The sequence below is a fragment of the Cavia porcellus genome, unplaced genomic scaffold (genome assembly GCF_034190915.1).
Source record: "Cavia porcellus strain 051 isolate PalLab524CR breed Dunkin Hartley unplaced genomic scaffold, mCavPor4.1 scaffold_3, whole genome shotgun sequence".
Lineage (NCBI taxonomy): Eukaryota > Metazoa > Chordata > Mammalia > Rodentia > Caviidae > Cavia > Cavia porcellus.
The window spans coordinates 81,987,070-82,001,079 of NW_026947486.1; the positions used below are offsets into that span (position 1 = coordinate 81,987,070).

The following is a 14,010-nucleotide window of genomic DNA, read 5'->3' on the forward strand; positions in this document are numbered from 1 at the left end:
AGACCAGCCTGGGCTAGAAAGTGAGCCCAAGGCCAGCCTGAACTGCATAGTGAGACCCTGTCTCAAAAACACACAAAAAAATAATTTTCCTAAGATCTTTCTAGTTGTCAAAGCAAAATGGATTCACCAAAATAGAATTATAAAAAGCAATTAAAGTTACCCATAATTCCCAAATCTAGAGATTACTGTTTATACTTTAATGTATCTATACACATTAGTTCACATTATCTATAGTATATCTGTACATATTATATGATGTAATCTTTTATAAAATCCTCACTTGTAGAAGTTCTGGTTCTAATCTGGACCCTTCAATGTGGTGGACTCTGTACTCAGCATGATGGAAGCTACAGGATTAGGGAGGGCTTTTAGGGGTAAAAGATTTACTTATCCAAAATAAAATGGGTCATATTTCTTTACAACATTCAATTTTTTATGTAACAGTAAGACATCAGCGTATTCACATATTCTTACTCAAGAATGTGATTTTATATGGCTATGTAACATTCTGTCATGTTAATATTTCACAATAAATTTAAGTAGTTCTATCATACTGGGCATTTTGATTCTTTCAAAATTTTCATGCTCACTCTCAACCTTCTATTAGCATGAAGTTTCCTGTACCAAGGCCAAAGGTAAATGTTACTTTAAAGTATCTTAGCTCCCCAGGGATATAACTCAGTGGCATAAGCACCTACCCAGCAAGCGCATCCTGAATTCGATCCTCAGTACCAAAAAAAAAAATCTTAACCAGTTTGAAGGGTATTTAATTTGCATTTCTTTGTTTACTAGGAAAAAACGGACTTTTCTTATGGTTTATTGATTTGCATTTATTCTGTCATGATCTAGCTATTAATGCCTTTATTCCAGTTCACTTACAGACTATTCATCTTGATAGCAAGGGTGCTAGCCTAGACCCTTGTCATACTTAAAATAGTATTTTCTTTTGTTTTTACTGTTGTCCTTTTTTTTGGGTACATTTTCTTTAAATTTATGTCTGGTGGCATTTTAATTTTCAGAAATGTTGTCTTTACATATTGAAAACGTTTTCCATTTCCACTTTTCTTTTACTCTTACATCTTCTTTAAACTATGCAGCTATCTATATTTGATTTCATATCTTTATAACTTAAATTTTTTAACTTCTTTTAAAATTTATTTTGGTATTTGGTATTTGATACTAGCATTTTAGTATCTTGGCGTCCATTCATTCTATTGCTCTGAAAAGAATATCAAATACCACACACATGTACACATGCACGCACACAGTGTATGCACCAAGTTTTGATTTTGGACTGTCGGTCTTTTCTTATATCTACCTACCACTGACTCTGTAACACATTTTAATATATGCAGGTCAAATTATCACTCACTGTTCATCACCTATTATTAATCTTAATGCCTTTTATTTTTAATTTTAAAAATTGTAACTGACATGTAATTGTACATAAATACGGGGTACAATGTGAAATTTCAGCACATTTCATTATACAGTAGGTAGGGATTGTATCAGGATAAGTGAAATATCCATCACCTTGGATGTCATTTCTTTGTGTTGGGAAAATCCAAATACTGAGTACAGTAGTGGGACTGCTGGATCCCATGGAAGTGCTATGTATAGTTTTTTGAGAAGCCTCTACACTGTTTTCTGTAATAGCTGTACTAATGTGTATCTCCGGCAACAGTGAATTTTCCTTTCTTCACACCCACACCAGTATGTATTTCTTGTCTTTTTTTTATAGCAGTCAGTATTTCATTGTGGATTTGTCTTTATCTTTTTCTAAACTATTTTAGTACTCATCATCTGTGCATTTTCGCAGTAAAAGCTTTAAAATCTAATTCTGAATTCCTGAGTTCCAGATGTGCTTCCTTCAATTGGATTCTGTGTGGCTTAGCCTGTAACTTCACAATTCATTCTTTTGCTTAAACCTACTTTTGAGATTTCTGTTCCCTAAAGTTTTATCTCAGCCCTAGCCTCTGTTCTTCCTTCTGTAATCTTGTCAAAACCTGACATTTACCAACTTAGGAAGAAGATTCATTGTTGTCATTAGGAAGCTATCATTCATTCCTTAATATGCATTTGTTGGTATTATCTTAATTCTAAAACCCTACAAAGGATAAAGTAGGGGTTTGGTTTTGTTTTGTTTTTGGTACCAGGGATCAAAATCACGACCTCGTGCTCCCATTGTTGAGATAAATCCCCAGCCCCTCATCTAATTTTTTTGGAGACAGGGTCTCACTATGTATTTCTGGCTGGCCTTGAACTCACTATGTAGCCCAGGCTGGCCTCAAATTCATGGTGATCATCCTGTCTCAGTTCCCAAGTGCTGTGATTACAGGCATATGCCACCACACCTGGCCTGTCATCTCATTTTAGAGATGAGGAAAAGTAGTTTTAGGGATTAAATAACTTTCCCAACATCACATGGCTGCAATGTGGTTTCACAGTCAAGGTTCAAGTTCTGTTTTGACATACCTACCATATTATATTGTATAGCACTTTAAAAAGGGAAAGTGAAATTGAATATTCTATCCACTTGAAAATGGAAAATTATAACAACCACAGACACAGATTTGCTTTTGGAATTGAAAGTGACTGCATGCTGTACTAATTTGAAAGTATGCCTGTAGTCCTAGCACTTGGAGTCTGAGGAAGGAGGACTGCTGTGAGTTAAAGGCCAGCCTGGACTAAAGAGGAAGACCCTGTCTCAAAAAAAAAAGACAGTGCTTAAAGGCACTGGCTTGGGCTATTTAGATGATACATGATTAGTTATTAACTAATGATTAATGGTAGATGATATAACCCATGTATAGCTCTCTCCACTGTGCTTGGCACATATCAATTCCAGAATGCATCTTTTTTACATATTTCAACATATCTGAAATTAGTAAGCTTCCCTTGACCACATTAAGTTGGCAGTATTTATCTTACAAGTGGTAGCATCTTAGATTTCACAAAATAAAGCATTAAGTGCTTAATAACTGTTTAGCTATTACACAGTATGACCATTCATTCATTCATTCATTCAACAAATATGTGTTCTACCAGGTATCATCCTAGGGACTGAGACAGAGAAGCAAATGCAGCAGCAATTCCTGCTCTTCAGGCAGTTTACCTTCTTGTAGAAGACACAGAGTACACAAAGCATGAATTAACAAGAAAGAATATAGCATGTATAATGGTAACAACCAGTTATATGGAGCAAGTGGAATGCAAAGTGGTAGGAATGCTATATTTTTATTTTACTGGCATACTTTAGATATACACAGTGATCACATTCATCATAGAGAATTTGTATCTGTACATGATGTATCTTGATTCCTTTACCACTTCCCTCACCTCCCTTTAACCCCTTTCCCCCTTCTTTATTTACAAAAGTTTTGTCTCCATTTCTTCCCCCTTCTGTTCTCTTTTATTCCCTTCCTTTCCCTTTCCCTCTTCCCTTGTCCCCCTCCCAATGGAGTGCTATTTTAAACAGGATGGTAAGGGAATGTTTACTGATTGATTGGGGGGAGGGTGAGCCATGTTACAGCAAGGGACAGATCTTTCCAGGTAGGAGAAACAGCAAGTGCAAGGCCCTTGAGATGAGAACAGTCTTTGGGTCTCTGAAGAACAGCAAAAGGGCCAGTGTGGCTGGATAGAGTAGAAGAGGCAGTGAGAGTACTAGGTGATACAGATTATGGCTGGAAATTTTATGCAGGCAAGGATTTCTTGAAACCCTCTCAAAAATTCTATAGACCTAGGAGCAGGAACTATATACTGGGGCTCAGGATCTTCCCAGGCAGGGCTAGGGGTTTAGCTCAGCAGCGTAAGCACCTGCCTGGCAAGCACAAGGTTGTGAGTTTGATCCCTGGTAACAACAACAACAACAATAACAGTTTCATTTAGTCTCAAACACACTGATGTACAGTCAAAATTATTCACAGTACAGAAGAGAGTAATTAGATGAGGCTACCTTGAAATAAGTGACATTCAGAGTTCAACACTACTGATGAGATGTAACACAAACTTGCCTTTGGTATGATCTTTTAAAAAGGCATGCTGCCACAACATCTGTTAGCCTCTCAAGTGGGCTGGACAAAATTCAAGTTAAGAATATCAAAGAAAATTTGTAAAGTGATTATATACAGGATAGCAGAGTACAGAAGTCCGCTTTCTGTTACTGTACAATCAAAGGCACAGGTTGGTATAAATCCATTGTTTCTTAGAAGAACAGGCTATATAGTGGGTCAAGAGGATGGTTTCTGAAGGCAGACTGAGCTGGACTCAAATGTCAGTTTTTCCACTTGCATGCAACTTTGGTTACATTACTAAAGCCTCAATTAGCTCATCAGCAAATTGGGAATGACAAGCCCAAACCAGTTGGGAGAATTAAATGAAATGCTTATGAGCATATAGCACTGTAAGTGCTCAATAAAATTGTATCTGCTTTTTCTGACTAAAAATGCACTGTAGGGCTGGGGATTTAGCTCAGTGGCACAGCACCTTCCTGGCAAGCATAAGGTTCTGAGTTTGATTCCCGGTACAAAAAAAGTACTGTATACCAAGATTTATGTTGTTCATTGTGCGTATCTCTTGAAACAAACAGGCCCAGGTTTACACTGCCATCAAAATACAGTGAAAACAAAGGAAAAGTAAAAAACATTTCCTTGGAGTTCTAAATGCCACTAGCATTTAAAGAGTACACACACTAAACTGAAAAGTATGACTTGCAGAAAACATATACAGAATCATGCAGTTGTGAAATATAATTATTAAAGAAGCTAGCAGAAGGGGGCAAGCAGAAGAGGGTCAATAGATCCATCTCATAAGTTAAAATAAGTCCACGTTTTACTTCACTGAGAGTTCAAGGCCAACAGGGACTGCATGAGACTGTCTCCAAAAAAAGACAAAAACAAAACAATAAAACCTATGGAGAGAGCCAATGTTCAATTCTCTCCCACACCAAAAAAATCTCTTATGTAAAAAGGAAATTGTTTATAAATATGGTCACTTAGTCCAATCATATAACAATTGAGGCTTGTGAGGAATTTAAGGGACTTTTCAGAAACCAAATGCTCCTGTCCTGTTCCTGCCATGAAGTATCCCTTGCTCAGAAAGAATGAACTTCAATAATTACAGTTCATCCAGGGATATATACTAAAAGTACACTTACTATAAAGTTCTCACATCTGTTATACTTTCATAGTTCATTTTCAATGTTTTCTCAAAATTTTCATGACTATGTAGACTCCCATATTAGAAGTGTTATGCAGAAGGTTCTAATGCCTTAATGATGGGATATGCGCCACAAACCTGTAAGACCACGATTCTCATTCACAACTTAAAAGAGAAAAGAATTTTAAGAACTTAGTTTATAGATTAGTTTAAGCTCGAGGCTGACCATATGGAATAAAAATGAAGTTAGCCATAGTGGCGTGGAATGTATGATCTTTATTTTTTTTAAATGCATCACTCTAAAATTACACATATCAGATCAAACAAGAATACTACAGTATGCTTTATTTTGCAGGTATTAATTAGCTCTCTAAATTGATAAACCCAAAACTTTAAGTAGCAGCAAGCATCAGTTCTCCCAAAGCAGCTTAGGTGCAAAATGATTCATTCTATTCATGAGTTTACAGTCCTACTCTCTGAGCCACCATTGTCCATCCTAACATGAAATGAACTCTATGAGCAAAGCTAATTGAACACTCAATTCATAGATTACAAACTTCCTGTATTATATTGGAGTTGAAGAAGCTTGTTTTAACCCCTGGTTAATAGTTTGTATTTTAATTCACAAAGAATTAAACACAAGTGTTTTTTAGGAAGACAAAACCATGATACCTAATGAAGAACTAATAATATTAGTCCCCTACCCAGAGGTGGAAAACTTAAAAAATAATAATCTTGAACTTATCTGAATACCCAATTCACATGCTTGGCAAGGTCATAAGTTGATTTAACTAATCTGGCTTTTATATAATCATCTCAAAAGTATAAACTGAAATGAAGCCACCATTCTTTATGGTCACATTATTTGTACTAAATGCCTTTTACTAAGTAACAACTAGATACTCTCAGAGGCAAATATTTTAAAGAAAACATTCTTTATACACTATAGTAAACAGAGAATGTGGGTCTGCAAGGCAAACACAGAGTTCCAAAGGGGGCATCACTGAGCAATCTGACTTTCTACTCCACTTTGGAATACATGCTTTCAAAATGTGCATAGAGACAAGACTGTAAGGAAGGATGTTGACCTTTCTTTTCAACAAAATTTTTTAAATAGCAGCTATTAGCAAAGACGTCTGGCATCAGTAATGACAATACAGTGGTGAGTATCTGCATTGTGCTGAGAGGTAGATTGGGACTTAATCCTTGGATTTAATAACAAAGTTTATTTAAGATTTTAGCTCCATTTCTTAAACTTAATTTTTTAATTCAAAGAAAATTTCTGAAGTGATGGCAGGTCTTTGGGAACTTTCACTTTTAGTTCAATGGAGACATAAAATAAATTGATAAAATGAGTATTTGCCTTATGCTAATGACAGGTGCGCAAAGTGACCATTTGGGTCGCAGGCAATCACACAGCACTGAGCTTCTGAACAAGAGCCCCTCAGCAGCTGAAGCAATCATGGGGACAGTAGCATGAGTGCTTCTAATACCTTATTATAGAAGTCAGAGCCATCAGAGGTCCCCACAGGGAAAAAAAATTCTATCAAGATTGGCAAATCATACAGAATATCCCAGTCCAGGTTTGGCTAGGCCTCCATCTGACTGATGATGTGTCAGGGCCATGAGCCTCGGGCCAACAAATTTAGCATCAGTTGCTGTGACAAAAAAGTCAATACATTATAGAGATATCAGTTTGAACTTTTTTATACAGGGAACACAGTTTGAACTTTTGTATACAGGGAACAGGACACACACAGAGTATATAGAAGGGTGTTTTTTGAGTAGGGCAGGGCACACTAACTTTCGGAACCAGTTAAGGCTCTGATGGGAAAAAATTCTGAATTATAACCTTAAAAAACTATAACCCATCCTAAACACCATAAAGAAGGCTGAAGGCCTTCCTCCTTTAGCATAAATTTCAAGTCTGAGATAATCAATATATTTCAAACTCCAGAAGGAAAAAAAGACATTATTGTTAAAATATAGTAGCAGCTAATGGTAATGGAGAAAACTACCAGACTATTGCTACTAAATACAGTATCAGAAATCCTTTTTTAAAATGGTATATGGGAGGCTGAACACAGCCCTCTACCACTGAGCTACACTTCCAGCCCCATTTCTTTCTTTAACTACTAGAAAAACATAGATTTAAGTAATCCTCTTTAGGAGAAGTAGGAAGGAAGTCTTATTATCAACCAAATTTTGTATTTCTCACTAATAAAAATGAATTCATTATGTTCTTGAATTTATTTCTGGAAACAATTTAAATCCTCTAACAGCTTTGATTTTGCAAATAACATCGTAGTAGCAAAATACAAGTAACTACAACATATAAAATTATACTTCAGTAGAAATGCTTTCATAATTGGATCCAGAGGCTTAAAACCATTATTTACTTTAAAAAGACATATTCTAAGCCATAATTTTTTCAATTACATTTTAACAAAGGAAGAAAAATAAAATATAAAAAACTGTTCCTACTTTTTTTTTTCTTATATAAGTGCTATTCATGCCCAAATTAGCTATCAATTCACTGAGGTTAGTCTGTGTACCTTAAACAATCTATTGCACAGCATTTCCTGGCTTTTAGTCAAGGAAAACTACTTCTGATTGAAAAAGAAAAAAAATGCATGAGATTTAACTGATTATACAGACTGATAACCAGTACGACTTTTCCTTCTTCCAATCATATAAGAGATAAATACAACGATTATAAGGAAGCCCAAGGCCACACCCACTGCAACAGGGATAAGAAAGTTGAGGTCAAAGTCAGCAGAACATTCTTCAGCTGTTAGAAAAGAACAGACAGACAGCAAGGAAAAGAAATTAGTAAAGAATGCAATTAGGTATAAACAAGCAAACAAAAAACAAGCATCTGTGAAGTGTCCATAGGTTAGTCTTTTATAATTTATCCTTATTTTCTGAGTATCAACCCAAACATTTCTCAGCAACCGATCATCCTATATCTCTTATCAATTCATCCAAAATCACACCAAATTCCTCAGTAAAAAAGTAGAAGTTAAGGAAAAAATGCAAAAGTCTAAAATAAGGGATTATGCTCACACAACATGGGGAGATTTTAGGTTTAACTGTCTAATGGCACAGGGAAAATGATCTACACTCAGAACCACTGCCTGTGCATTCCTCTACTCTCTTGCATATCTATCATTAAAGTATGAAAGAATTCTCTATAATAAGATTTAAAAGACTTATTATCAAGAAAACAGCATAATCCTTTCACACGTGAATTACACAGTTACCAGGTTATATAACAATTTTCAGCTGAGCAGTAGCCTGGAAGAATGGTAGCAGAACTTACATTCCACTGGACCACCAGGAAAGTAGTATGTGCAGTGTGGATTCTGAGCTCTGAATTTAGGCAAAAATGAACTTCAGCCCTGACTAAAAGTACTAGTTTAAGAACCTTGTTGAGTTATTTAAACTGGGCCTCATGAAAAGAGGGTAATACTTACAAGGTGTTTAAGGATGAAATAGAATTAGAAAGCATTTGATACATATCAAGTGGTAAGCAAGTGGCCATGCCCTTTGCTTTTCCTCCCATGTTTGTGATCCCATCAGAGGAAGTTTAGGTTTTGAAGTAAGAAACAGATGATAACAGGAATGTTGCATATTGAAGAGGTCAATACAAAGCAAAATTTAACAGCAGCTCAGTGTTCAAACTCTGATCTCATTCAAACTCAAACCAGCAATTGTTTCACTACTGAGTGATTAGATTTCATTGGGGCAATTTTTATCAAAATGCTATTAATAGTTTTTTGCCCACTAGACAAATCTCAGTAATTTCCCTTTTTTAGTAAAATTACAGAATTAATCTTTGAGATCTTCTCCAGTAGAAACCTAATGTAATTAACAAAATGTGATACATATTTAGTATGATTTATGAAAGCTACACTTGCATTTTTTTTCTAAATTGAATCTCTCATCTTACCCTATTGTCATTCCTAAAAATTTGCTAAGACTCTGCAAACGTAACATTTATTTCAGTTACCACATTAGCCTTTGTTGGAAGGATTTATCATATTCTACTGAAAGCCCTCACATAGAGAATAAGTTGAATATCAAGATACACTATACCCTTAATTGCTAAGTTACAGACACTCGGAACAGGCCAACATACACATTAAAATGAATCAATAATCATTTTAATGTGACAAGTCTTTTTATCTGTTAAGCTTCATGTTTATCTATACACTTTGATATCTATGCCTCATTTATACCATGGAGATCATATCAATAAGGACGATTATGTCTTTTTAATACCAGCAACGTCTCTCCACACCCCCACTTCTGCTCTGCCCCAGTGGAACTGTCTTGAAATAAGAGCCTAGTTGCCATGCTTCACTGATCTGTCCTAAGACTGCTGTTAGCTTACATTTCATGAGGAGTAGTCTGACAACAACGTTAAATAGATTTTAATGCTCCAGAGATCAACAAGACGAGTTAGAGAAACAACACAATCTGTCCTAATTAGTTCATAGAATATTTCTATCTTTTATTGCTAATCAGGCATCCAAAGAGCAAAACAAGGAGGGGGGAGGCAACTGGTTAGCTATGCTTGAAGCTTTTCAGTTTACACTGCTGAAAGTGAAGCAATTCTGGGGCTGGGGATTTAGCTCAGCGGCATAAGCGCCTGCCTTGCAAGCAGGCAGTCGTGAGTTCAATCCCTGGTACCGATAAAAAGGAAAAAGACCAAAAAAAAAAAAAAAAAAAGCAATTCTTTGAAAAACTCTAATTCTGAGGCCAGTTTAAATTGTATGGTAGACTTTTGGGTCTGTTTTTTACTGGGGGGCGGGCAGCAAATCATAAGCCTCAGATACTGATTTCTTCTTTAACTTGAACAAAGAAATCAGCAAAGTTTATAATAACCTTAAAAATGCAGACAGCCTTGAGGACAATCTCTTACTTCACGCCACTGAAAACCAAGTTTGAGCATTTATGACACTTCAGTACTTATTTAATAAACTATATCTAAGGGCACAGTGATGTGTTTAAATTAGAATAGTTAGACATTGAAACAGAACACCAGTAAGGAAACAGTATTTATTAATTCCATTAAAGCACACCTATATATTTTGTTCTTATAATGGCCGTGTTAGTAAGTTTAAGGCATCTTAGGTTAGGATCAAAATTTGGCCAAAGATTCTTAAGATAGACCATAAAACACTGTATAGCAATGTTCTTTTTAAGAAATTTATCTCCAGGACCAGTAAATGTAATTTTTTTCACCTTTCAGCTTATCAATCAAGTGATAGACCTGATTTAAGAATTAAAGTTTCAACATATTAATTTTTGTAAAGTATTTCATACATTGAGCAAGAAAACCTTGTAATTTGCATGTTTTTATATAACCAATCAGATTGTAGGTTCTAAAATTGCTCATATCCAGCATGATGGCGCTTGAGACCAATAAAATAAGCCAGCAACACTAGAATGAGTACTCCTGCCAAGGCTGCTCCCACCGCTATAGGCACAAGGAAGTGGTCGTCATCTGCACTGCAGTCTTGAGCTAGATATGAAGAAAGCACAATTGAGAACAGAAACAATGACAAAATTTCAAATCCATCCATTTTTAGTTAAAATGACAACACTTCCCAATACAAATATTTTGAGGGTTTTTTCACTAAAGTCTTTCATTATTGGCAAATGAGATGTTCCACAAAACTGACCTTCCAAATAAGCAAAGTATTTTAAGTGAAAGATGTATAAAATGATCACATACTTCCCAGATTTCTTAAACAGAAGACAATGAATACAAATGCAGTCAGCTTCTCGTTAATGATCAGGCTGTGAGCTTTCAGAAGAAAAATGTCACAATATTGAAGCAGCACAGGGCCTGTAATGCTTTCACCTTGTAAAGTATTAACTCACCAAGTGAACAATACAAAACACACAGAAAACCTCAATGCACAGCAACCTGGGGTCACTGAGCACAGGCGAAAGATATAGATTGGGTCTGGTGGCATGACCTCAGCATGTAGTACAGTAAGGGCAAGCAATACACAAAGTATCATACAAGTTTCTCAAAGCCACACTCAGCCTTGTTATACAAAAATACTTTGAAATGGTGACATTTAAGATGACTTCTTTAGGTTTGGGTAGGAACTGAGCATGCAGGTAACGGGAGAAGAACATTTCCCAGATAAGAAAGAAAAATATGGATGGTAAGAAAACATGAAAAGTATGGATGGTAAGGAAGCTGGGCGTAGTGGCTCCCCCCTGTAATTCCAAGCACTCAGGAGGCTGAGGCAGGAGGACTACTGCAAACTTGAGGCTAGCCTGGGGTACAAAGTGAGTTAAGGCCAGCCTGAACTGCATACTAAGACCCTGTCTCAAAAAGACAAAAAAAAATCCACCATGGACAATGATTCAAGTACGTCAGCATAACTAGAACGATGGATGAACAGCAGGCAGAGAAAAGTGTAGGAGGGCCAAATCTCACACACACACACACACACACACACACACACACACACACACACACCTGTATGATCCTAGGTAGTTTGGCCTGATTCTCAATTTTAAAAAGTTACTCAGCACCAGGATTTTATGAGTTTTTGGGTGTTTTGTTTTTGTTTTGAGACAAGGTTTCACTATGTACTTCATGCTGGCCTTGAACTCTCAGTGATCTTCCTACCTCTGCCTCTTGAGTGCTGGGACTATAGGTTATGTGCCACCACGCCTGGCAGCACCAAGTTTTAAACAAGATATTTGTTTTAGAAGTTATGGTGAGGAGCTGGGGATTTAGCTCAGCAGCATAAGCACCTGTCTTGCAAGCAGGCGGTCGTGAGTTCGATCCCTGGTACCGGTAAAAATGAAAAATACAAAAAAAAAAAAGAAGCTATGGTGAAGAGAAGACTGGAGGTAGTAGGTAGGAAGTCCAAGTGACCTCCACAACTAGGTTAGCAAAGTACAGATGTAGAAGAGACAGTAGAGATCCAGTCACAAAGCAGAATTAATCAAATGAATGTAGGGATATAGGAGAAGCATAAGATAGTTTCTAATTCCACCTTTGAATGATTATCTAGATGCGATCATCATGATGGGAATCCAAGATGAAACAGACATGCATTTCCATTTCAGTATGTGTGTAGTTACTGCAGGGAGGAGGAGCTGAGAGACAGTGGGAAAGGACACGTGAGGGAGATACGCAGTTTCAGACTGAGTTTTAGACGCCTATACTCTCGTCAAGTGGTTATATGAACCCAAGTGGTACCTAAAACCATGAACAAAGACATTTCTCATTGAGGGCAAGTAGAATGAAAAGATCAGAGGGCCAGGGATATAGCTCAGTGGCACAGCGCCTGCCTGGCAAGCACAAGGTCCTAAGTTTAATTCTCAGCACCTTTAAAAAATGAAAAAAGAGCTAGGGATATAGCTCAATGCAAAAGGTCTTAGGTTCAATCCTCAGTAATGAAAACAAAAATGTCCATGGGATCTAGCACTATGGATGGCAAAGTGTATGAGTCAAATTGTTGTAGCTTTACGAATGAATGGGAAGTGACTGGTTAGGACCTTAAGAACTTGGGATAGGGAACATAAATTCATTTCAAGAAGTTTAGAATGATTTTTAAAATTAAGTTAATTGATACATTTTAAGCATACATAATGATCACGTTCATCATAAGGATTTTGTACCTGTACATGACTTATCTGAATTCCTTTTCTTCCTCCATTCCCTTACTGCCCACGTTCAATCCCTCTCCCTCTTATTTACAAAAGCTGTTTTTTCTTTTCTTATTTTTCCTTTTGTCTTTATTTCTCCTTCTTGTTCCCCTACCCATTTGAGTACTTTCTTCCTATTTTGTAATCTCTAATATACATTATCCTTATTTATACTTTAAGGACAATACAGAGGGAGTTAGAAGAGAGATATAGGGACAAGAAAAGATGGCATCTAGGTGGAAGAAAATTAAATATGTTTATCGGGAGGGTCAAATGTTCATAGGATGAGAAAGAAAGCCACTAGGAAATACAGGTTGAAGATGTTTAATGGTATGAGGCCTCCTGGAAGGCAGGAGGAATGGGATTCCAGAAGCGCTGATCAGGAAGGAAAAAAATCTGCTTCGACTGCACAGAAGAGGAAGTAATGGTGCAGATGAGAACACATTTGCAGACAGGGAAGGACCAGCTGCTGAATAGCCATTTCTCATTTCTTCCTATTGCCTTATTTGCCTTGTTCTCTTTCTAGCTTCCAATCTACCAGGACTGATAAATCAGCTAATTAAGCTGATTATCAGAATTTTGTCAAAAATAAGAATAGGCACTTCTGATCACGCTTTTATTTAAGAACTGTGCCAGGCTTTTTTATTTCCTCTCTTTTTTCTGATAGCCTCTGGAGCAATAACTGGGAAAAAACGCAACCCTGGAGTTTACTGACTTTTTGACATTAACTTTGGCTGCCAACTTGGTATTACAAACCTGGCTCAATTTGCCAATGTCACTTGTGAATAGATGGTGTTAAGAGTCCCCAGTTTAGCCGGGCGTGGTGGCTCACACCTGTAATCCCAGCACTCAGGAGGCTGAGGCAGGAGGATTGCTATGAGTTCGAGACCAGCCTGCGCTACACAGTGAGTTCAAGATCAGCCTGAACTGCATAGTGAGACCCTATCTCAATAAAAACAAAAAAAGAGTCCCCAGTTAGCCTCTCTCCTTCAATTTCCCAAATTATCATCCAGCCTACAAACTAATACCTCCAAGTATTTTTATGCCTTGGATCTAAGATCTTGGATTTTTTAATTCATTAGTAGACAAACTTCTTACTCTGGCAACATATTCTCATTCTTCTTTCCCAAATTGGATATTTGTCCTAATACTGAAACAACTTTCATA

The 14,010-nt window shown here is 36.7% G+C and overlaps 1 protein-coding gene across 2 annotated transcripts in view; it reads right to left on the reverse strand.

Moving 5' to 3' along the window:
• Positions 1 to 5,413: 5,413 nt before the first annotated feature.
• Lamp2 (lysosomal associated membrane protein 2) overlaps positions 5,414 to 14,010 on the reverse strand; it is a 49,441-nt gene continuing 40,844 nt past the window's right edge. Inside the window, exon 9 of one of the 2 annotated variants that reach the window (XM_005001820.4) lies at positions 5,414 to 7,948. In XM_005001820.4, coding sequence (XP_005001877.1) covers positions 7,806 to 7,948 — 143 coding nt within the window. In that variant the 3' untranslated portion in view covers positions 5,414 to 7,805. Of the gene's footprint in view, positions 7,949 to 10,207; positions 10,688 to 14,010 lie in introns of those variants that run through there. The other variant, XM_003465599.5, reaches the window with a different exon arrangement.